At 48.8% G+C, this 25,725-nt stretch overlaps 1 protein-coding gene across 3 annotated transcripts in view; it reads right to left on the bottom strand.

The window, feature by feature from the left end:
• Nucleotides 1–25,725, bottom strand: part of LOC137541628 (gastrin/cholecystokinin-like peptide) — a 36,386-nt gene that overhangs the window by 233 nt on the left and 10,428 nt on the right. The window contains exons 1-2 of one of the 3 annotated variants that reach the window (XM_068263028.1): nucleotides 24,185–24,240; nucleotides 4,763–4,975 (exon numbers count right to left, since the gene is read on the bottom strand). In XM_068263028.1, the coding sequence (XP_068119129.1) occupies nucleotides 4,763–4,973 (211 nt within the window). In that variant the 5' untranslated portion in view covers nucleotides 4,974–4,975; nucleotides 24,185–24,240. Of the gene's footprint in view, nucleotides 1–4,762; nucleotides 4,976–10,545; nucleotides 10,626–24,184; nucleotides 24,241–25,725 lie in introns of those variants that run through there. The other 2 variants (XM_068263027.1, XM_068263026.1) reach the window with 2 other exon arrangements.

Raw genomic sequence — 25,725 nt, 5'->3', positions numbered from 1 at the left:
CAAACTACAAACACTAAGCAATGCACAGTATGAGTTACTCTGTAACAAAATGTTCAGCCTTATTTCTTCTATCCTATAAGTTCCTACACCTGTTCTAATGTGGTCTGGATTACTGCAGCCTTTTCTAGTTGCACTATCTCTGTAATATAGCTAATCTTTTCTTTGTCAAGCTTTGTCAACCCAGAGAGGAATGCACTGCCTCTGCTGTGATAGGGAAAAGTTATGCACACCCCCTCCAGGCTCTGTGAGTGTGCTTTGTTTATCCCTCACAGACAGGCCTCTGCTCTCATTTTCAGCTTGTCTGAGGAGGGAGGGAGCTGCCCATGCTAAGAAACTGTGAGATTTCCTGACTGTAGTGCAGATAATTCACTATGTAATAAAAACTTGTAGTATACTGTAACATGAGATACACACACACACACACACATATATATATATATATATATATATATATATATAGAACGGTAAAAAAGGGCGCAGGCAACTAGTGGACAAAAAGGGCGCCACCATTCACTCCCATAATAAATAACGTTTAATGGGCGCCGAGCAGGAAAAAAGGGGGCCACCAGGGGGGTCTTAGGTTTAGGCACCATTCAGGGGGTCTTAGGTTTAGGCACCATTAGGGGGGTCTTAGGTTTAGGCACCACCAGGGGGGTCTTAGGTTTAGGCACCACCAGGGGAGTCTTAGGTTTAGGCACCACCAGGGGAGTCTTAGGTTTAGGCACCACCAGGGGGGTCTTAGGTTTAGGCACTACCAGGGGAGTCTTAGGTGTAGGCCCCACCAGGGGAGTCTTAGGTGTAGGCACCACCAGGGGGGTCTAGGGGTTAGGGATAGGTACAGGGAGGGTTCTGTGTGAGAGTAGGGTTAGGTATAGTTTTAGTAACATTTTAGTAATACTTACTAATGTTTTACAGCACTTATTACGAACGTAGTTATATTTATATCATCGTTATAAACAATATTTTCAGATTTTATTATACGAAGAAACCATAAATGAAGGTTAATCACAATAATATACAATTATAACGATTAAACATATATTATCGTTTTTTTTTAATAAACGTTATTTTAAGTTTCACTTTTGAAATAGAGAAGATTAACGTTTTCACTATTGCCAATTTCATACACATATTTATAGAATTGTAAAACATTATTTGTACACTAAATACAAAAAAACACACACACTACACACACACACACACACACTACACACACTACACACACACACACACACACACACACCTACACACACACACACACACTACACACACTACACACACACACACACACACACACACACACACACACACACTACACACACCTACACACACTACACACACACACACACACACACACTACACACACCTACACACACACACACACACACACACACACACACACACACACACACACACACTACACACACCTACACACACACACACACACACACACACACACACACACACACACACACACACACCACACACACACACACACACACACACACACACACACACTTTTCTTGGTTAGCAGCTATGTTTTTGGTTTGTAAACACTGCCTAAAACTGGCGGGGGAAACGGCAAAGAGGGATCCAGGAGATCACAGTGACTCGATTGGTATGTTTTTTATTGTACAAATCGGACAGTACAGATTCTCTTTAAAGCAAAACGCCACTATTGTTGAGAAAAAAAAAATCAGCAGCTCCTTCAGTTCAGCTCTATAGATTGTAAGGATTAGTAAACGTTTCATCTTACTTGCATCGTCTGTTGTTCATACATAATACAGCTAGAGGCGAAATTACAATTCAAGCCAAACCTTGATGAGGTCCCTTCATTGTTCCCACCACTTCCATTTCCTCTCCTTGGTGCCCTTCAGGACCTTGGGGCCCATCTCACAAGGGTCATAAAACAAGTGTGGCCTTCATGATCGTCACACCCATAACAGTAATTCTCACCAACAAGTGTAACCACAAAAACACCTGATCTGGAGGATGGTCCTCTGTATCAGAGAAAGGGGAGGTTGGTAGTTGGGGCCCTCCACAGCTCTGCCCCTCCCCCCCACCCTCCCAGAGGCTGCTTCCCTGAATACAGCCATCCCACAGTGTTTCTAACAGAATATGCTAAAAAAGAGGACCTGAGGCTCTTCCTAATCACTGGATATGGAGGTCTTATAAATGACTAAGAGCTCCTGCTTTGTGCAACTAATTGGTCATGCAGAAAGCTGCGTATTTCTAAACAATCAATACCCCAAGTCAAATCTGTTTGGAGGGTTCTGACGTTGGAACGGTATGGTGTACAAAGATATGGGAAGCCTCTGGGCTATTCAGAGGCAAAGATCCATACTCACATAAGTAGGGGAACGCCTCCGGATGGTCCATAGGCTTTCCCAATCATCTGCGACTCCTCTTGGGCCCTCTTCATCTTTGTGGTCACGGTCCCCTCCGTGTATGAGTATGGCTGCACTGCCAGTGGGTTTGCGCCTGCGCAGTAGCGCAGAGCCGCTCATGCACAAAAAAACAAAAACATGCACAAGTAGCTTTATGTTACTGCGCGGGGGCCGTACATTGCACCTGCACAGTGCGGCTGCACTTGTACACTGAGGTAACAGTGACCACGAGTGGGGACTCCGAGCACCTCTCATGGGTATGCCTTTAAGACAGACGACTTCCAACAAAGTCGTGCTGGGACCCCTCTGGAGGAGCCTCATGCAATGGCCATGCATGTCACTTCCTCTTCCTGCTTCATTCAGTGATGCACTTCTCTAACAGAGAAGACAGGGGTGACCCAGAAGTTATAACATAGCCAAGATGGCAGCCGTGATTTTTAAATTGAAATCTAACGAAAACGATTTGGTGTAGAGTGGCGATTTATTCATCAAATGAAAGAGGAGAGCACAAGCTACAGAAAGGTATGCATCTTTAAAAAGAGTCTGAAGCGAGAATAAATCTCGCTTCAGACCTCATAGATAGCAGGGGCACGTGTGCCCCTGCTAAACCGCCGCTATCGCGCCGCTAAACGGGGGTCCCTTCACCCCCAAATCACCCCCAAATCCCCTCGCTTCAGCGGGGGAGCGCTTCCTGGTTGGGGCAGGGCTAACCGCCGCAGCCCTGCCCCACGCGTGTCTGTCAGCGCGTATCTCCGCCTCTCCCCCGCCCCTCTCAGTCTTCCTTCACTGCGCCGCTGATAGACGCGACTGGAGGCAGTGCTGCAGCCGTTAGCCCTGCCTCCAGGAGCGACCAAGTCTGCGACCAAGTGTCGCAGTGGGGGGTTTGGGGGTGAAGGGACCCCCGTTTAGCGGCGCTATAGCGGCGGTTTAGCAGGGGCACACGTGCCCCTGCTAACTATGAGCTCTGAAGCAAGATTTATTTTCGCTTCAGAGTCTCTTTAAGTACTTTGCACTACTGGTCGGAGTCTTAAAGGCATGCCCATGAGAGGTGCTCAGAGTCTCTTTAATGTTGAGGGTACCTGCACAGTGCAGGAGGAGTGTAGGAAGATCGGGGAAGCTCTGGATCATCCAGAGACTTCTCCCTACTGAGGTAAGTATCTCACCTTCGTTTTTTTGTGGTTATGGACAGGGCCGGCCTTAGGTTTCATAGCGCCCTGAGCAAAACCTGATTTTTGTTCGCCCCCCTTCATCCTCTTCCCACGTACATATACACACACGCATGCACGCACGCACGCACGTATACACACACACACAGGACCATATGCAATTCCTCTTTTCTCCTGAGATATCTCCTAGAACAGTGGTTCCCAACCTTTTTGACGTCGTGACACATCACGCCAAATGCTCAGATCTCTGTGTCACGTATGTATAATAGAAAAAATACTATTAATAACCACGAATGGATGGAAAGAGTGCATTATCCTGAATACGCTTAAAAATGAAGGCTAGAAGCTTTCAGGAATATTAATAAAAACAGTGGGACAGTTAGCCGCCTTCCCCCCATTTAGAATGATAGCACAGCACTGTCAATTTGCACCACGCGCTACAGCCGCAGTGCGCCCCCCCCCCCCCCCCCCCAAAAAAAAATGTCCTCAGACTCAGTATAGGTAGGTAGCCAGGAATAGGTGCCCCAGTATAGGATCTCATGTGTAGGTGCCCTCAATATAGGTTGCCAAGCATAGGTGCCCCCAGTATAGGAAGTCAGTTGAAGGTCTCCATGCCCCCCATAGGTAGCCAGGCGTAGGTGCCTCCAGTATAGGTAGCCAGGTGTTGGAGCCCTCAATAAAGCTATAGGTGCCCTCAGCATAGGAAATCAGCTATAGGCGCCCCCTTGGAAGCTGGCGCCCTGAGCGACCGCTCCGGTCGCTCATATCAAAGGCCGGCTATGGTTATGGAAACCCTTTGAAGCAGGATTCTCTCACCTGTTCCTAAGCTTCAAGCTATCTAGATACTTTAATTAGCTGTGTTCCCAAGAGATAACCCACAAAAAACACCCTGTCACCCTGTTGATGTGGCCTAAGGACCGTTTTGAGAACGTTTATTGGCCGGTTCGGGCCACTTCTGAAAATAAATTAGTTTGTATGGCAGCCCCCAAACCTCTCCAGAGCGTCAGCGAGAAACCCAAACTGCATGATCCTCTTAACCGAGGTCAATGTTCTTGTTCTACCACATTCCCCCTCCCACTCCATCGTGCCCCATTGGGCCTCCTACCCCCTTCATTGCGACAGAATGTGCTGCTAGCCTCTAGGCTAGCCACACATCTGCATAGAACCCTGTCCAGAACTTCCTGTCTGTTTCCATGTTGCTGAATTTACCTGCAAGCAGATGGGGGAGTAGCTGTGACATGAGAAGCTGCTTCTGTTCGTGGGACAGGGAAGCTAGGAGGTCCCGCCTGCTGACTTCAGAAGGGATGGAACTCTTCCTCTGCAGTTCATGCCTTGAGGACTCCAGCTCTGTCATTGGTTTGCAGAGGGCTGCTGTGGCAAGTATGGCTAGCAAGATACTAACACAAACCTTCATGTCCATACCTGCAGAAGAGGAGAGTATATAGAGAAAAAAGTGTTAGAGGGAAAAACGGCCTATGTTCCACAGAAATCCCTCAGGTAAAGATTTGCATATTTTGTATATTGTTTTATATATATTTTAAAAAAGTCAATGGGAACTAAACAAAAAAAAAATCCACCAGATACTTACCTGAGGAGAGGGAGGGCTCTTGGTCCTAAAGAGCACAGTTCCCCAGCCCTGTCCTCAAGGTCCACCAACAGGACATGGTTTGCGGAAATCAACAAGGAAGAAAGCTGGCACATCCAAACTTAATCTTGGTTCCATGTAAAAAATATTGCCAACATTTCAGAGCCACATAGGACCCCTTTATCAAGGCAAAGATCTGTCTGCTTCTGTGCAAACGTTCCTGCATACAGGGCCGGTTTAAGCAACAATAGGGCCCCAGGGCAAAATAAACCTGGGGGCCCCCCCAACATATACCCCGGAACAAAAATCGTCATTAAGGGACCTGTTTTGCAGCTGGTATAGTCAGGGTGTGAAGTCCCAATCGGTCAGAGCTCCACATTCTGGCTATCCCAGCCTGCATGGGGGACAAGGGGTTAAAAAGTTTCAGGAGGGTGGACCCCACATAATAATAATAAAAAAAAAAATTCCCACACTCCAACATAATTTTTTTGGGGGAAAATAGGAAAAAATGCCAGGGCTCTTCATACAGCCATATTGCGGCTGTATAGCGATCCCTGGCCAAAGCGCTGCGGCTGCGTATAAACCCCCTGGAAACCTCGTCAGGAAATGTATTGCTCTTTCTATTGATGCATGTAAAATTACACTACCGTTAGGTTTGCTACTAAAAGTGACATTTACCGCATTTAAAACTATACTTTTTTCCTTCGAGACTTTAAAATTGATTTTCTCAAAAACTATAAGGTCTTTTTGAAAAATAGTTTTTTCCTATTATTCCCAATGATCTTCTTAACCTGCAAATTTAGGGTTTTTAGCATTTAAGGTGGATTTGCTATTAACCGTTAAAGTCGGTGGGTTTTTAAATGTGTATTTTTTTTCCTTTGAAACTTTAAAATCGATTTTCTCAAAACTATAAGGTCTTTTTGAAAAAAAATGTTTTCCTCTTGTAGCCACTGGGGGCCCCTACAGGCTCTGGGGCCCTGGGGCAGTTGCCTCCTTTGCCTCTATGGTAGCGCCGGCCCTGCCTGCATAGGAAGTTGGGAGTCTGGCTCCTCTAACACTCGCTGACAGCGATGTGTATTATCTGGGATGTGGTTGCTACTGATCCCAGACAATACACATCACTGTCAGCGAGTGTTAGCGAGGAGCCAAACTCCTTGTTGAATACTGCATAGAAGGTGTCAACCCTCTTTTCAGCTGACGCATAATAATACACTTACCTGGGGCATCTTCCAGCTCACCGTAGGTAGCGAGGTCCCGCGGCGTCCTCCTGGCTCCTCTCCTTCAGCCTCTGCCGGACCCGCGTTATCGGCGGAAAACCCGCGCAAGCGCAGACCTGTCACGCCAGCCGGCGTGATGACGTGAAGCAGCCGGCGTGATGACGTCATGCGTCATTAACCGGCGGAGGCTGAAAGAGTGGAGCCAGGAGGACCTCTTCTTTTAAATTCGGGCACTCCTCGAAGTCCCTTTTAAAGACTATGCGTTTGATCCTTTAGTGAGTGCGAGACAATACTAGCAATGTGATGTTTTGCAGAAAACCACAAACAGACACAAGTGAGGTAATTAGAGTCTCAGCAGAGCTGATTAACTACCTCTGTGGATTTCCACAAAACATGCACTGTTGGTGGGCCTTGAGGACAGGGTTGGAGAACACTGCATAGAACCTTCCCTCTCCTCTTCCGGTCCACACGTTCCGGTGCTGGCTCCCGTTAGTATTTGACCAATTTGGTCAAATACTGCTCTATCTGCTGCCGAAGGAGGCTTTGGAAGTCTTCTGGAGCCTGGGTGCTCCCGAAGACGGGCAGATCCGTACTGCTCTCTCGCTCGCTCACGCAGGCTCAGTAGTACAGAGCTGCCTGTCTTCGAGCATTCGGCTTCCTTAAGGTAGCCATACACTGGTTGATTTGCCATCAGATTCGACCAACAGATAGATCCCTCTCTGATCGAATCTGATCAGAGAGGGATCGTATGGCTACCTTTACTGCAAACAGATTGTGAACCGATTTCAGCCTGAAACCGTTCACAATCTGTGGTGGTGGTGGTGCTGCCGCCGCTTCCCCCCCCCCGCATACATTACCTGCTCCGCTGGTGCGACTGCCCCCGGTCACCGCTCTTCTTCTCCGTCTCCGCTCTGGTCTCCAGGTCCAGCATGCTTTACTTCTTCCTGTCTGGGGGAAGTTTAAACAGTAGAGCGCCCTCTACTGTTTAAACTTCCTGCCGGGACAGGAAGAAGGGAAGCACGCCGGGGACCAGACCAGAGCGGAGACGGAGAAGAAGAGCGGAGACCCGGGAGTCGTGCCGGCGGAGCAGGTAATGTATTGCAGTTCTATTGCGTCGGTCGTCGGGCACTCGAACGCCGCTAGCGATGCGCTCTTTACCCGCGGGCGATCGACGGTTATTTTCCGCATGGCGCGATCGACGGGATCGGACGGAATGGATCGAAATTCGGCGTGTAGCGTGAACGATTGGCAGCAGATTCGATCCCAGTGATCGAATCTGCTGTCGAAACGGGCGCAAATCGGGCCAGTGTATGGCCAGCTTTAGTCCCCTGTGGCGGGGGATTCAAACGGAAGAGCTGCTGCTTAAAAGAGGGGACTGGGAGAGGAAAGGGGAAGGTTCTATAGGACCCAGAGCCTTTCCTCTCTTTAGGTAAGTATCTGGCTGAATTTTTTTTCCAGTGACTCTAAGCCAAAATTGAACAAGGTGAATTCTAATGGCAAACAAGGCAATAACTTGAAAAGAAAAAAGATCGAAAGCCCAAATAGTGCAGCATGTCTGAATGATATGTACAGAATTATATAGGTGGAAATGTACTCACAAAGGTAGGTTACCACTAAGGCAACCACTTGCAGGTAAGGAGATTAGACCCGACCCTACTCGGTTTTAAGAATCTCACTCTCCGTAGATGTAGAAAACGGGGTGACACCCACCACCAAGGGTGGCCTCAAGATATCAGCAATATTAGAACAGAGGCGCCAGGTGAGCATAAAATAATTAAACAGCAAAGTATTTTCAACTCATTTCTCAGTCTAAAACTGGCTTCATCAGGCAAAAAAACGTATAAAATAAAAATGTATTACCCGATGAAGCTGTAGCCCATGAAACGTGTTGCAAATACTTTGTAGAGTTATTTGATTAAATAACTTTTTTTAGAGGACCCTGTCGAGTCTACTTTGGAGAGAAAAGTCCACCACTACCTCTCCTCTTAAACTGTTTTTAATGATTTTATGCTCATCTGGTGCCTTAATATCAAACAGTGTACAGAAGCAAAGTACTAGACACAATAACTGTTTTATGGGTCAAGTTTGGTTGGAACTTGGCAAAGCTATTTTTAGGATTGCAGGTGATCCAAAAATAAAGCAAAAATCGATCCCAGCCCTAAAACACAATTTACTAAATATTTGGAGAATCATACATTTTTATACCATTATATATCTTCTTGGATCAGCCTTTTTTTTCAATTGCCACAAAATACACAAGACTAAAGCTGCCTTAGCTGCTTCAAGATCAGTGACCAACTTGTCTTGTTCTAGCAATAGGTGGCGAGTACGTATTGCAGGGATGTAGCATGGGTTGGGCGTCAGGTGGTGGCGCTAGTAGTAAAACAATTCGGTAATTTAGATTACCGATATTATACTATGCAGTATTCAGCACCAATTTTCACTGGAACCCTCCACCTAATGCCTAAAGGTATGTACACACGTGCAACTTAATGCATGACCAGACACCCAAGATGACGAACTGCACAACTTATTTGCACAACCATTGCGTACACAAGCGCTGACAAACTAAATAACCTACTCATTTAAAGGGACTCCGAGCTCATCTAAAAAATAAAAGTTGTACTCACCAGGGGCTTTCTCCAGCCCAGTGCTGGTCGGGAGGTCCCACGCCGGCGTCCTGGCTCCTCTCCTTCTCCCCGCTCCGGAATGGCTGACAGGCCGCAGCCCGGGCGACACTCTCCCGAGTGTCGGGCTGCTTCTTCCGCATATGACGCGGATTACGTCACACGCCGGCCGCCTCGCGTCATCACGGCGGCCGGCGTGAAAGTACTGCGCATGCACGCTTTAATCGCGCATGTGCAGTACTTTCACGCCGGCCGGCGTGTGACGTAATCCGCGTCATATGCGGAAGAAGCAGCCCGACACTCGGGAGAGTGTCGCCCGGGCTGCGGCCTGTCAGCCATTCTGGAGCGGGGAGAAGGAGAGGAGCCAGGACGCCGGCGTGGGACCTCCCGACCAGCACTGGGCTGGAGAAAGCCCCTGGTGAGTACAACTTTTATTTTTTAGATGAGCTCAGAGTCACTTTAAAATACTGCCTGCACACCATATCCGCATTCAAAAAAACAAGTTGTTCAAACGACTTGTACACATGTGGCCAACCTGCACGATAGTCGGTCAGTTGGATCTGGAACATTCATCTGCAGATCAGATCCACCAGGATGTATTTTTAGATCTGCAGATGATTGTCAGATCTGCAGATGAATGTCTGTTAAACGAGGTGTGTATGATGATCTGCAGATATCATAGACTATGAATGCATTTTGCAGGAACTGATCTTTGATCAGCTCATAGAATATGATATTCAGTATACTTTGTCACATGTTAACATCTGACGTCCTGATTTGTTCTCAGGTCTGCTGATGGGGACACAACCCCCCCCCCCCCATTCACTACTGGAGGGAAGAAACTTTAGCTGCCAAGAAGCATGGAATACATACAAACTCCATGCTGACTAAGACCCAGTGCACACCAAAAACTTCTAGCACATCCGCAAAACGCTAGAGGTTTTTGAAGCAGATTTTCAGAGCGATTCTAGGCATGTTAGAAGAGGTTTTCTAAACATGCCTAGCGGTTTTTGGAGCGATTTTGTGTAGCAGATTTCATATATTGTTACAGTAAAGCTGTTACTGAACAGCTTCTGTACCAAAAACGCCTGGAAAACCGCTCTGATCTAGCGTTTTTCAGAGCGGTTTTCCACTTTCCTATATTTAGCATTGAGGCAGAAATGCCTCGGAAATGTAAAAAATGCTGCAGCCCCCGAGTTTGCGTTTGTGGGAAAAATGACCCGCTCTGGTGAGCACCATCCCATTCACTTTCATTAGCCAAGCGGTTTCTCCCCTGCAGGCGTTTAAAACAAACGCTCCAGAACCGCTCTGGTGTGCTCTAGCCCTAAGTCCTTATGAGAAGCAGACGTGGTGTGAGAGCTTACTTTATAGCTGCCATGCTGGTTTAGCATACCCTTATGACATAAATTTCAATTTTGGCTTTACAGAAAAAAACAATCTTCCTATCTTGATAATCAAAAACAAAACATAAAGTTAAAAATGGTACAACTCCATGCAAGGAAGGGTATAGGGCTGCACCCTATGACCCTACTCCTAGCACCTACAGTATGAGCAATGCCTTACCTGCAGCAGTCTTCTCTCAGAGCTTGGATGGAGCAGAGTTAGATGCTTCTGGCTGTCTGCAGCACCTGGTCACCCTTTTATTATGGGCACTGCAGGCTGGATCCACCCTCTGGCATTCTCCTCTGCCTCCCCCCCCCCCTCCCCATTGCCCCCTCTGCTGGTGATGTCAGTACACCTCCTGCCCTTCAGAGAGATGGAGATTAACTATTTGTCAAGAGGATCACTCAGTACTATAGGAGTGGGTGCTCTATAACTGCACAGATTGATTTCATTCTATTACCTGCCACTCGGATACCGGGCCGATGCGTGTTCATGGAAAAACTTCAGAACTGATTTATGTCAAGTCAAATTAGGTTTTCAGAAAGGGGGGGGAAAGAATATAGTCATTTTTTAACTCTTTTTGCTCTGGTTGTTCCATCTTAATACACCTTCAGATGGAATTAGTCATATTTCCCCAGATACAAACTTTAAAAAAAAAGATTTACTGGTCTATTTAGGTGATTTACGTTGCGTACACACATGCAATTTTGATTGGCCAATCGCTGACCAATTTTAGCACCTCTACATAGTATGAAGGTTGGCATATTCTGAATACGATTAACATATGTAGGTATTATACAACATATTGTATAGGTAAGCTCTTATACTACATGAAAATGGTGAAATTGGCCAATCAAAATAGGATATGTGGTGCATACACATATGTGTAGGTACAGTGCCAAGCACACTAATAACTATGCTGTGTTCCTTTTTTTTTCTTTCTCTGTCTGAAAGAGTTAAATATCAGGTATGTAATTGGCTGACTCAGTCCTGACTCAGACAGGAAGTGACTACAGTGTGACCCTCACTGATAAGAAATTCCCCTTTTTTCTCTTTCTTGCTCTCAGAAGCCATTTTCTGCTAGGAAAGAGTTTTATAGATGGAATTTCTTATCAGTGAGGGTCACACTGTAGTCACTTCCTGTCTGCGTCAGGATTGAGTCAACCACTTACATACCTGATATTTAACTCTTTCAGACAGAGAAAGAAAAAAAAGGAACACAGCATAGTTATTAGTGTGCTAGGCACTGTACATACCCATGTCTATCTCATCATGTCACCTGTCACTTCGGGTATCCTTTAAGCCAGGTACACACTGTCAATTATGATTGGACAATTACTGACCAATTTAACCACTCTCCATGTAGTATAAGGGTCAACAGATATGGAATACTATGAGCAGATTGTGTAGGTAAACCCTTATATTACACAGAGGTGTTCAAATTGGTAATAAACTGTCTAATAATTGAAAGTGTATACCAGGCTTCAGATTCCATTCTTGTAAAGATTGACGTTAGGAGGATTTTTTTCCCCATCCCTAATTAGAACCAATATTAGATTTTTCAGGGTGCGTACACATAACAAATTTTGATTAGCCAATCTGGCTAATTTTACCCCCTTACTGTATGTAATATGAGAGCCAACAGATTTTGAATACTATGAACAATTATGTAGGTCAGCTTGCATACTACTTGGAAGTAGTAAAATTGGCCGATAATTGGCCAATCCAAATTGGATGTGTGTATATGCACCTTTACTGTTGTCATTGTACCAACCACAGAGACTCACAATCCCTTCCTGCACACGTGTCCCTTCCACAAGTACAAGAAGTAAATTGAATCCTCTTATTGGTGTAAAGGCAATAAAAACTTAATAGATATTGTAACTGTAATATATGGGTCAGCACGGAACAGATTTCTGATATGTGGTGATCTGCAGTATCACCAATAATACAGATGCTATACCTGATTATATGGTGATCTGCAGAATCACCAATAATGCAAATATAGCAACACTGAAAAATATCGAGACCTTAGTCACACTTTATTGTACTGAGTGTAGTGATTGGTGTGAACAGTAAGTACTGAGAGATTTGACTATACCTCACCAGAGGAGCTGGTGGGCACTGTCAGCACTAGAGATGGGCCGAACGGTTCGCCGGCAAACGGTTCCACGCGAACTTCGGTGGTTCGCGTTCGTGTCCCGCTGGCGAACCTTTGCGGAAGTTCGGTTTGCCCCATAATGCACCTTGAGGGTCAACTTTGACCCTCTACATCACAGTCAGCAGGCCCAGTGTAGCCAATTAGGCTACACTAGCCCCTGGAGCCCCACCCCCCCTTATATAAGGCAGGCAGCGGCGGCCATTACGGTCACTCGTGTGCTGCCTGCGTTAGTGAGAGTAGGGCGAGCTGCTGCAGACTGTCTCTCAGGGAAAGATTAGTTAGGCTTAACTTGTTCCTGGCTGGCTGCATACCTGTTCTGTGAAACCACCACTGCATACCTGTACTGTGAACCCACCACTGCATACCTGTTCAGTGAACCTGCCACTGCATACCTGTTTTGTGAACCCATCACTGCATACCTGTTCAGTGAACCTGCCACTGCATACCTGTGCTGTGAACCCACCACTGCATACCTGTTCTGTGAACCCACCACTGCATACCTGTGCTGTGAACCCATCACTGCATACCTGTTCAGTGAACCTGCTACTGCATACCTGTGCTGTGAACCCATCACTGCATACCTGTTCAGTGAACCTGCCACTGCATACCTGTGCTGTGAACCCACCACTGCATACCTGTTCTGTGAACCCACCACTGCATACCTGTTCAGTGAACCCACCACTGCATACCTGTTCTGTTCAGTGGACCCGCCACTGTATACCTGTTTAGTGAACCCGCCACTGCATACCTGTTGTGTTCAGTGAACCTGCCACTGCATACCTGTTCTTTGAACCCGCCACTGTATACCTGTTCTGTTCAGTGAACCCGCCACTGTATACCTGTTCAGTGAACCCGCCACTGCATACCTGTTGTGTTCAGTGAACCCGCCACTGTATACCTGTACTGTTCAGTGAACCCGCCACTGCATACCTGTTCAGTGAACCCGCCACTGCATACCTGTTGTGTTCAGTGAACCCGCCACTGCATACCTGTTGTGTTCAGTGAACCTGCCACTGTATACCTGTACTGTTCAGTGAACCCGCCACTGCATACCTGTTCTGTTCAGTGAACCTGCCACTGTATACCTGTACTGTTCAGTGAACCCGCCACTGCATACCTGTTGTGTTCAGTGAACCCGCCACTGCATACCTGTTCTGTTCAGTGGACCCGCCACTGTATACCTGTTCAGTGAACCCACCACTGCATACCTGTTGTGTTCAGTGAACCCGCCACTGTATACCTGTACTGTTCAGTGAACCCGCCACTGCATACCTGTTCAGTGAACCCGCCACTGCATACCTGTTGTGTTCAGTGAACCCGCCACTGCATACCTGTTCTGTTCAGTGGACCCACCACTGTATACCTGTTCAGTGAACCCACCACTGCATACCTGTTGTGTTCAGTGAACCTGCCACTGCATACCTGTTCTGTGAACCCGCCACTGTATACCTGTTCTGTTCAGTGAACCCGCCACTGTATACCTGTACTGTTCAGTGAACCCGCCACTGCATACCTGTTGTGTTCAGTGAACCCGCCACTGTATACCTGTACTGTTCAGTGAACCCGCCACTGCATACCTGTTCAGTGAACCCGCCACTGCATACCTGTTGTGTTCAGTGAACCCGCCACTGCATACCTGTTGTGTTCAGTGAACCCGCCACTGTATACCTGTACTGTTCAGTGAATCCGCCACTGCATACCTGTTCAGTGAACCCGCCACTGCATACCTGTTGTGTTCAGTGAACCCGCCACTGCATACCTGTTGTGTTCAGTGAACCTGCCACTCTATACCTGTACTGTTCAGTGAACCCGCCACTGCATACCTGTTGTGTTCAGTGAACCCGCCACTGCATACCTGTTGTGTTCAGTGAACCCGCCACTGCATACCTGTTGTGTTCAGTGAACCCGTCACTGCATACCTGTTGTGTTCAGTGAACCCGCCACTGCATACCTGTTGTGTTCAGTGAACCCGCCACTGCATACCTGTTGTGTTCAGTGAACCCACCGCATCAGTGCGCATACCTGTGCAGTTAAGTGAACCCACCTACCTACGTGAGTGCACGCAGTGTGATATACCACTCCGTGCATACCCGATATGGACAAAACAGGTAGAGGAAGAGGTAGTGCCAGAGCCAGAGGAAGGCCACCCGGCAGGTCTGCGCGAGGTCGTGTAAATGTAATTTCGTGTGGACCTGGCCCACAGTACAGTGCTCGGAAGAAGGCACGTCCCATCACCTCCCAAGATTGTCAGGACGTGGTTGAGTATTTAGCGACACAGAACACCTCATCTTGCTCAGCCACCAGCACTACTACTAGCACCACTTCCGCTGCATTTGACACTTCGCAAGAATTATTTAGTGGTGAAATCACTGATGCACAGCCATTGTTGTTACAGCCAGATGATTTTTCACCAGCTCATATGTCTGCGTTACGCGGCAACACTATGGATGTAACGTGTAAGGAGGATGAAGGACCTACTGATGGTGCATATTTGGATTTTTCTGAGGCAAGCGAAGCTGGGCAGGATGATTACGATGCTGACGATGACAGGGATCCTCTGTATGTTCCCAATAGAGGAGATGAAGAGGGGGACAGTTCAGAGGGGGAGTCAGAGAGTAGTAGGAGGAGAGAAGTTGCTGAAAGAAGCTGGGGCAGCTCTTCGTCAGAAACAGCTGGTGGCAGAGTCCGGCACCATGTATCGCCACCTATGTACAGCCAGCCAACTTGCCCTTCAGCATAAGCTACTGAGGTCCCCATAGTGCCCACATCCCAGGGTGGCTCAGCGGTGTGGAAATTTTTTAATGTGTGTGCCTCAGATCGGACCAAAGCCATCTGTTCGCTCTGCCAACAAAAATTGAGCCGTGGAAAGGCCAACACTCACGTAGGGACAAGTGCCTTACGAAGGCACCTGGAGAAAAGGCACAAACAGCAATGGGATGGCCACCTGAGCAAAAGCTGCAGCAGCACACAAAAGAAAAGTCACCCTCTTTCTCCTCTTCCTCCTTCAGTTGCATCATCTGCTTCTGCCGCTTTCTCCCTTGCACCTTCACAGGCACCCTCCTCCACTGCTCCTCTGCCCACAGCAGCAGTCAGGTGTCCGTGAAGGAAATGTTTGAGTGGAAGAAGCCAATTTCGGCCAGTCACCCCCTTGCCCGGCGTCTGACAGCTGGCGTGGCGGAACTGTTAGCTCGGCAGCTGTTACCATACCAGCTGGTGGACTCTGAGGCCTTCCGTAAATTTGTGGCCATCGGAACACCGCAGTGGAAGATGCCAGGCCGCACTTATTTTTCGAGAAAGGCCATACCCCAACTGCACCATGAAGTTGAGAGGCAAGTGGTGTCATCTCTTGCGAAGAGTGTTGGGTCAAGGGTACACCTGACCACGGATGCCTGGTCTGCCAAGCACGGGCAGGGCCGCTACATTACGTACACAGCCCATTGGGTGAACCTGGTGGTGAACGATGGCAAGCAGGGCGCAGCGGACCAAATTGTGACACCTCCACGGCTTGCAGGCAGGCCTCCTGCCACCTCCTCTCCTCCTGCTACATGCTCTTCGCTGTCCTCCTCCTCCTTGGCTGAGTGGCAGTTCTCCTCTCCAGCTACACAGCCCCAGCTCCGCAGGGCCTATGCTGCATGCCAGGTACGACGCTGTCACGCCATCTTAGACATGTCTTGTCTCAAAGCGGAGAGTCACACTGGAGCAGCTCTCCTGGCTGCTCTTAAGAAACAGGTGGATGAGTGGCTGACCCCGCACCACCTGGAGATAGGCAACGTGGTGTGCGACAACGGCAGCAATCTGCTTGCCGCTTTGCATATGGGGAAGCTGACACACATACCCTGCATGGCACATGTCATGAATCTAGTTGTTCAAAGATTTGTGGCAAAGTACCCTGGCTTAGCGGATGTCCTGAAGCAGGCCAGGAAGTTCTGTGGGCATTTGAGGCGGTCTTACACAGCCATGGCACGATTTGCAGAAATTCAGCGGAAAAACAACATGCCGGTGAGACGCCTCATTTGCGATAGCCCGACTCGCTGGAATTCGACCCTGCTCATGTTCTCCCGCCTGCTAGAACAGAAGAAAGCCGTCACCCACTACCTCTACAACTACAGTAGAATGAAACAGTCTGGGAAGATGGGGATGTTCTGGCCCGACAACTGGACACTGATGAAAAATGCATGCAGGCTCATGCGGCCATTTGAGGAGGTGACCAACCTGGTGAGCCGCAGTGAGGGCACCATCAGCGACTTAATTCCCTACGCTTACTTCTTGGAGCGTGCTGTGCGTAGAGTGGCGGATGAAGCTGTGAATGAGCGTGACCAGGAACCGTTACGGCAGGAACAGGCATGGGACCAATTTTCATCAGACCCAGCTGTTTCCTCAACACCTGCGGCAGCACAGAGGGGGGAGGAGGAGGAAGAAGAGAAGTCGTGTGCAGAAGACGAGTCAGACTCAGAGGATGATGAGCAAGGTGTTTCTTTGGGGGAGGAGGAGGAGGAGGGGACGGCGGCAGGAGAACACCCGCAGCAGGCGTCGCAGGGGGCTTGTGCTGCTCAACCTTCCCGTGGTATTGTTCGCGGCTGGGGGGAGGAGGTTGACTTACGTGACGTCACTGAGGAAGAGCAAGAGGAGATGGAGGGTACTGGATCCGACTTTGTGCAGATGTCGTCTTTTATGCTGTCCTGCCTGTTGAGGGACCCCCGTATAAAAATCCTCAAGGGGAATGAGCGGTACTGGGTGGCCACACTACTAGACCCTCGGTACAGGCACAAAGTGGCGGACCTGTTACCAACTCACCGGAAGGTGGAAAGGATGCAGCACATGCAGAACCAGCCGTCAACTATGCTTTACAATGCCTTTAAGGGTGATGTGACAGCACAACGCCAGCAAGGTACCACTGCCACTAATCCTCCTCCCGTGTCCACGCAGTCAAAGACAGGACGCTCCAGCGATCTCATGGTGATGTCGGACATGCGGACGTTCTTTAGTCCAATGCCTCGCCGTAGCCCTTCCGGATCCACCCTCCACCAACGCCTGGAACGGCAGGTAGCCGACTACCTGGCCTTAAGTGTGGATGTAGACACTGCTGTGAACAGCGATGAGGAACCCTTGAACTACTGGGTGCGCAGGCTTGACCTGTGGCCAGAGCTGTCCCAATTTGCCATCCAACTTCTCTCCTGCCCTGCCGCAAGCGTCCTGTCAGAAAGGACCTTCAGCGCAGCTGGAGGCATTGTCACAGAGAAGAGAAGTCGCCTAAATCACAAAAGTGTTAAGAACCTCACCTTTATCAAAATGAATGAGGCATGGATCCCGGAGGGCTGCTGCCCGCCCCAAGACTAAGTCAGTCCCCGCACACACAGCATCTCTGCCTGCACGCCGTGTGACTGGCTGCCTGGGCTGCCCCAAGAAGACTAAGTCGCTCCCAGTCCCTCCACACAGCATGTCTGCCTGCAGGCCGCTTGACTACCTTCTCCGCCACCACCAACAGGGCCCGGGACTCCAGGCGGATTGCTGAATTTTTTAGGCCGCTGCTAGCAGCAGCCGCTGTAATAATTTTTCTGGTGCGTGTACATGACTGCCTAATTTTTCTGGCTGCACTGCGGGCAGCTGCAACAACAAAAGAAAAGGCATGTACATGCGCCCATTCCCCTTCGTGATCATTACCTTGCCGTGGTGAAGGGGCTTGCGTATCACAATGAAGCAATGACAGGCGCCTAGATGAGTGTCTCGGGGGGCACACAAAAGATAATAAGGTCGTTGCTTCATTGTGGTCAGACCAAATTTGATCAGCTGGACAGTCACTGTTCTGTCATTCAGCTACATCAGCCAGGCGACCATATGGGCTGTAAAGCCACCAAAACCTGCACTCTCGCCATGGTGCGCACCAGTCCAGCACGGCCATCACTACACAAACAGCTGTTTGCGGTGCGTTACACGGTGAGTTTGGTGTGTCAGTGTGAAGCAGTACCTTAATTACACTACCTGATTGATGTATACACATGCAAGATGTTTTAAAGCACTTTAGGCCTGTCATTTAGCATTCAATGTGATTTCTGCCCTTAAAACGCTGCTTTGCGTCAAATCCAGATTTTTACCCGGGACTTTTGGCATGTATCCCACTCCGCCATGCCCCCCTCCAGGTGTTAGACCCCTTGAAACATCTTTTCCATCAGTTTTGTGGCCAGCATAATTATTTTTTTTTTCAAAGTTCGCATCCCCATTGAAGTCTATTGCGGTTCGCGAACTTTAACGCGAACCGAACGTTACGCGAAAGTTCGCGAACCCGGTTCGCGAACCTAAAATCGGAGGTTCGGCCCATCTCTAGTCAGCACAGCGAACACCTCACCAGTGACAAGGGCTCACTGGTGAGTAGAAAGGTCAGACTAATCGGGTTTGGTAACAGACAGGCAGATACAGTACAGAATCGGGAGGCAGAGAAGAACGGTTAACAGGCAGAGTCGGCAGCAATATCAGATAGGCTAAAGTACAGAATCACTGAGCAGAAAGAGGTAACGATATTCAGGCAGAGTCGGCAACAATATCAGATAGGCTAAAGTACAGAATCACTGAGCAGAAAGAGGTAACGATATTCAGGCAGAGTCGGCAACAAGGTCAGATGGGCAAAGGTACAGAATCACTAGAGAGTAAGAATAGTCAGAAACAAGCCAGAGTCATAAACAGATAATAACCATATAATGCACAATCCTATCACTGTGTGAAATCCCCGGTTTCCTCCCGGATCAAAGCACACCGGATCTAACTAAGGTCTGAGCGCTAACACGAAGTGATCGCAACAGCAGACAAGCTGCCAGTGACTCCTCAGCTCTTTTGAAGCTGAGGAGTCCCTGAGGCACGCCCCCGCTGCCCAGCCAATCAGGAGCGGCCGGCGCCTCCAGTGACGTCAGCCGACCCTTCGGTCAGCTGACGCCTCTCTTTGAGGAATAAAGGTTGCGGCGATGCGCACGCGCACGCCCTATTGCGACCATGTGAGCAGGAGACAAGCCCATCCTCGGCGTGCTAGATGCCCGAGGCACGGGGAACCGAGCAGGCAGGGGAAGAGAGGCAGCCGCGGTGGTAGAGCTCTCCCCCGCGGCTGCAGAATCACAGATTGTTACGGTACTCCCCCCCCCCCCTTGAGGCGTGGACTCCGGACACGTCCGACATGGTTTTTCAGGGTGCGAATCATGAAACTCCCGCTTCAACACCTCAGCATGCATGCGACGATCCGGTACCCATGATTTCTCCTTAGGCCCATACCCCTTCTAATGAACCAAATATTGAAGCGAATTGCGCACCCAACGGGAATCCAAAATTCGCTCAATTTCGTACTCAGGTTCACCATCAATCACCACGGGGGGGGAAGGGGGTGGAGAGGAATTCACATGCACAGCCGGTTTCACCAAAGACACATGAAAAGATTTTACACCTCTCATACTGGATGGCAATGCAATCATATAGGTCACATCATTGATCTTTTTGGAAACGGGGTATGGGCCAATAAATCTGGGACCCAATTTAACTGAAGGTTGCTTTAGGGCCAAATGCCGGGTAGAAACCCACACCATGTCCCCTGGCACAAAATCCCATTCCACAGAGTGTCTCTTGTCTGCCTGCTTTTTCTGAATCTGAAAGGCTTTCTCCAAATTATTTTTTACCATTAACCAAATCTCCTTTAAAGATCCCTGCCGGTTCTCCAGTGCAGGGAAAGGAGATGAGACCACTGGTAACGGGGAAAACTTAGGAGACCTCCCCGTGACCACTTGGAAAGGCGAAAAGCCCGAAGAGGTATTCAAATTGTTGTGTGCAAACTCTGCGAATGGCAAGAACTTTGCCCATTCTAATTGAGTGTCTGCCACGTAACATCTTAAGAATTGCTCCAACGACTGATTGACCCTCTCAGTCTGGCCGTTGGTCTGTGGGTGGTAGCCGGACGAGAAAGACAGATTCATACCCATATGATGGCAAAAAGCTCTCCAGAACCTAGACACGAACTGGACTCCCCTATCCAGTGGCGTAGCTACAAACCTCTGGGCCCCGATGCGGAATCTGGATGTAGGCCCCCCCCCCCCACGGCAACAACAGCCCCCCTCCCCCGGCAACACCCGACGCACACACATATCCGAATCCCTATAGCCAGCTATAGGTCCCCCCAGTATAGGTAGCCAGGCATAGGTACGCCAGTAGAGTTGCCCCCGGTATAGGTTAGCCAGGTAGGTGCCTCCAGCATAGGTAGCCAGTATAGTTGCCCCCAGTATAGGTTAGATAGGCAGGCGCCGCCAGTACAGGTTAGCTAGGTGGGTGCCTCTAATATAGGTAGCCAGAATAGTTGCCCCCAGCATAGGTTAGATAGGTAGGTGCCCCCAGTATAGGTTAGTTAGGTAGGTGCCTCCAATATAGGTAGCCAGTATAGTTGCCACCTGTATAGGCTAGCTAGGTGCCCCGAATACAAGTTAGACAATTAAGTGCCCCCAGGTTAGATAGGTAGGTGCCCCCCAGTATAGGTTAGATTAGGTAGCTGCCCCCCAGTATAGGTTAGATGAGGTAGGTGCCCTCCAGGATAGGTTAGGTAGCTGCCCCCCAGGATAGATTAGGTAGCTTTCCCCCAGGATAGGTTAGAGTAGGTAGCTGCCCCCCCGGATAGGTTAGAGTAGGTAGCTGCCCCCCAGGATAGGTTAGGTAGGTAGCTGGCCCCCCAGGATAGGTTAGGTAGGTAGCTGGCCCCCCAGGATAGGTTAGGTAGGTAGCTGCCCCCCAGGATAGGTTAGGTAGGTAGCTGCCCCCCAGGATAGGTTAGGTAGGTAGCTGGCCCCCCAGGATAGGTTAGGTAGGTAGCTGGCCCCCCAGGATAGGTTAGGTAGGTAGCTGGCCCCCCAGGATAGGTTAGGTAGGTAGCTGGCCCCCCAGGATAGGTTAGGTAGGTAGCTGGCCCCCCAGGATAGGTTAGGTAGGTAGCTGGCCCCCCAGGATAGGTTAGGTAGGTAGCTGCCCCCCAGGATAGGTTAGGTAGGTAGCTGCCCCCCAGGATAGGTTAGGTAGGTAGCTGGCCCCCCAGGATAGGTTAGGTAGGTAGCTGGCCCCCCAGGATAGGTTAGGTAGGTAGCTGGCCCCCCAGGATAGGTTAGGTAGGTAGCTGGCCCCCCAGGATAGGTTAGGTAGGTAGCTGGCCCCCCAGGATAGGTTAGGTAGGTAGCTGGCCCCCCAGGATAGGTTAGGTAGGTAGCTGGCCCCCCCAGGATAGGTTAGGTAGGTAGCTGGCCCCCCAGGGTAGGTTAGGTAGGTAGCTGCCCCCCAGGATAGGTTAGGTAGGTAGCTGGCCCCCCAGGGTAGGTTAGGTAGGTAGGTAGGTCGCTAGCTGCCCTCTCCCTCCCTTCCTCTCCCCCTCAGATGCAGAGTGCGCAGCGCACGGAAGCGCTGTAGGCGGAACTCACCTCCGTCCCTGCGCCACTGGTCTCCTCCCGCTCTGTATAGATGTTGTTACACACTGCTTCCTGTTTAGCCGGAAGCAGTGTGTAACAGCAGATCTATGCAGAGCGGGAGGAGACCAGCGGCGCTTGGAACGCAGGCAGGTGAGTTCTGCCTACAGCGCTTCCGTGCGCTGCGCACTCTGCATCTGAGGGGGAGGGGAGGGGGCCCGGGGAGAGGTCGGACTGCCCTCCCCACGGCTGCAGCTCCCCCCTCCCAATAACGCACGCAGGGATCTCCGAGTCCAAACGGACATGGGCCCCCCGGGCCCCTCCCCCGCCTCTTCAGGAGCCGGGCCCGGTCGCCGAGGCGACCGTTGCGACCACAGGCCCTACGCCCCTGCCCCTATCTGACACCACATTTTCCGGAATGCCATGTAATCGGAAAATGTGTTGAATGAAGAGTTCTGCCAGTTCCTGGGCAGAGGGGAGTCCATCTAGGGGAATGAAATGAGCCATCTTGCTAAATCTGTCGACTACCACCCAAATGACCGTCTTCCCCTCCAAACGGGGAAGTTCACCCACAAAATCCGTGGATAAATGGGTCCACGGTTCTCTAGACGCCCGAGGCACGGGGAACCGAGCAGGCAGGGGAAGAGAGGCAGCCGCGGTGGTAGAGCTCTCCACCGCGGCTGCAGAATCACAAATTGTTACAGTAACCTTTTCCTGTACTACTATGAATGTTTGTAAGGTTTTTTGCAGTCTATGCACCTTATTCAAATCTTTTTTTGAGGGGGGTCCGGGTGGAATACCTTCTTGTAAAATATATGAAAACACATAGATAAAAAGAACATTTCTCCCAGAGTAAAATTAGCTATGAATTACTTTTCTCCTATGTTGCAGTGACTTGTAGTAGATAGTAGAAATCTGACAGAATTGACAGGTTTTGGAGTAGCCCATCTCCTCATGGGGGATTCAGGTTTTTTTTCTTTTCAATATGTATTATGTCATGAGGGTATATTACAGTTATTCTTGCAAATAAGAGCTTGTAATTAGTGATATAGTCTCAATGAATGCAAATCTAAAAAGTACACCTTTATTTCCAAATTAAATTATGTTCCTAGTACAATATATGATCAGACAGACAAGTGACAGTGCTCAAGGATACACCTGAAATGTAATCCAACAGAGACAATGCAGAGCCCCTCCGGAACTAAATACATGCCTTGAATGCAAGTCAGATGCAAATTATTTGCTAATTCTAATCTAAAAAATTGGAAGTGAATGTGAAGCAGTGAATGCAGCTGGCCATTAGTATACTTACGTTCAATATGCACAGTGGGAGACATGGCAGCGCTTTCAAACAGAAGTTATACCTGAATGTTCAATCTGCATGGATGTGCAGAGCTCCAGGAATTGGACAATATTATTACACACCTAGCAATCACTACAGGCAAAGGAGGGTGTTAGCTTCATTGATAATGTGTGCACAAATTATGACCTAATAGACTTCCCCACGGCAGTGACGTACCCCCTCGGGGAAGACCTAACACTAATCTAACAATAAAAACATAATATTCCTCGTGCTGCTAATCATAAATGGTATACACATTTCATAAAACAGACATACAAGTGACAGTGCTCAAAGATACACCTTAAAATGTAAGCCAACAGAGGCAATGCAGAGCCCCTCTACTATAATGGCCGAAAACTGAGAAATAATGTTTTTATTTTCCATTTTCTCTTATTATTCCCTTTATAATGCATTTAGAATAAAATTAATCTTAGCAAAAATGTACCACTTAAAGAAAGCCTAATTGGTGGCGAAAAAAACAAGATAATAGATCTTTTTTTCTTTTTTTTTTTGATAAGTAGTGATAAAGTTATTGGCAAATGAATGTGAAGAGCGCTGCCATAAGTGTAAAAACCCTCAGTGGTGAACTGGTTAATCAGCATTTGCTCACAAGGCCAGCATTACTTATTTCACACTATGAATACAAGATCTGTGTGTGACATACAAATATAGTTACTTCATTATGTTGACTCTTCCTGTGGATCATAAGCTGACAGCCGAACGTGCTTAGCTCAATAACCGAATTACACTGTCCTCTGTCTCTAATAGTGACCCAAAACCACTGTGTCAAGTTGTTTCTATCCAGTAAGTGCTCATCACTGCCTGATCATTTTATACCTCTGCATTATTACTACGCTGCAGTCAGTAATTGGTGTTTAAAGTGGTTTGCCAAGTTTACACAGTTACCTAGTTATATATATAGAGGGAAAAAGACAAGTGTCCATCAAGTGCAACTTCACGAGCCTCTCAGTGCCAAATCCAGACAAAAGGATAAAATTGTCTGCCTGACTGCATCAGAGCGTCACCATTCTACACCTGTAACTATAGAAATGAATGGCCTTCAATATGGGGAGCGCGTACAAGACAATTTAAAATGCTGATATAACATTTAGCAGAACTGCTTCCTGTGGTAAATTATTCTACAGCTTAAAGAAATACTGTAGGGGGGTCAGAGGAAAATGAGTTGAAATAACCCGGGGCTTCTAATGGTCCCCGCAGACGTCCTGTGCCCGCGCAGCCACTCACCGATGCTCCGGCCCCGTCTCCGGTTCACTTCTGGAATTTCAGACTTTAAAGTCTGAAAACCACTGCACCTGCATTGCCGTGTCCTCACTCCCGCTGATGTCACCAGGAGCGTACTGCACAGGTACAGACCATACTGGGCTTGTGCTATACACTCCTGGTGACATCAGCGGGAGCGAGGATACGGCAACGCAGACGCAGTGGTTTTCAGACTTTAAAGTCGGAAATTCCAGAAGTGAACCAGAGACGGGGCCGGAGCATCGGTGAGTGGCTGCGCGGGCACAGGATGTCTGCGGGGGACCATTAGAAGCCCTGGGTAACTTCAACTCATTTTCCCCTGACCCCCCTACAGTATTCCTTTAAAGGATACCCAAGGTGAAATGTGACATAATGAGATAGACATGTGTATGTACAGTGCCTAGCACACAAATAACTATGCTGTGTTCCTTTTTTTCTTTCTCTGCCTGAAAGAGTTAAAGGGATACTGTAGGGGGGTCGGGGGAAAATGAGTTGAACTTACACGGGGCTTCTAATGGTCCCCCGCAGGCATCCTCTGCCCGCGTAGCCGCTCACCGATGCTCGGGCCCTGCCTCCGGTTCACTTCTGTAATTTCTGACTTTAAAGTCAGAAAACCCCTGCGCCTGCGTTGCAGTGTCCTCGCTTCCCCTGATGTCACCAAGAGCGTACTGCGCAGGCACAGACCATACTGGGCTTGTGCTATACACTCCTGGTGACATCAGCGGGAAGGAGGACACGGCAACGCAGGCGCAGGGGTTTTCTGACTTTAAAGTCAGAAATTACAGAAGTGAACCAGAGGCGGGGCCGGAGCATCGGTGAGCGGCTACGCGGGTACAGGATGCCTGCGGGGGACCATTAGAAGCCCCGGGTAAGTTCAACTCATTTTCCCCCGACCCCCCTACAGTATCCCTTTAAATATCAGGTATGTAAGTGGCTGACTCAGTCCTGACTCCGACAAGAAGTGACTACAGTGTGACCCTCAGTGACAACAAATTCCCATTTTTACATCTTACTTGCTCTCAGAAGCCATTTTTTGCTAGGAAAGTGTTTTATAGTTAGAATTTCTTATCAGTGAGGGTCACACTGTAGTCACTTCCTGTCTGAGTCAGGACTGAGTCAGCCACTTACATACCTGATATTTAACTCTTTCAGGCAGAGAAAGAAAAAAAGGAACACAGCATAGTTAT

The sequence above is a fragment of the Hyperolius riggenbachi genome, chromosome 12 (assembly GCF_040937935.1).
Source record: "Hyperolius riggenbachi isolate aHypRig1 chromosome 12, aHypRig1.pri, whole genome shotgun sequence".
Taxonomy (NCBI): domain Eukaryota; kingdom Metazoa; phylum Chordata; class Amphibia; order Anura; family Hyperoliidae; genus Hyperolius; species Hyperolius riggenbachi.
Note: the sequence above shows the minus strand (reverse complement) of the source record. Positions and strands in the feature narration are given on the sequence as shown.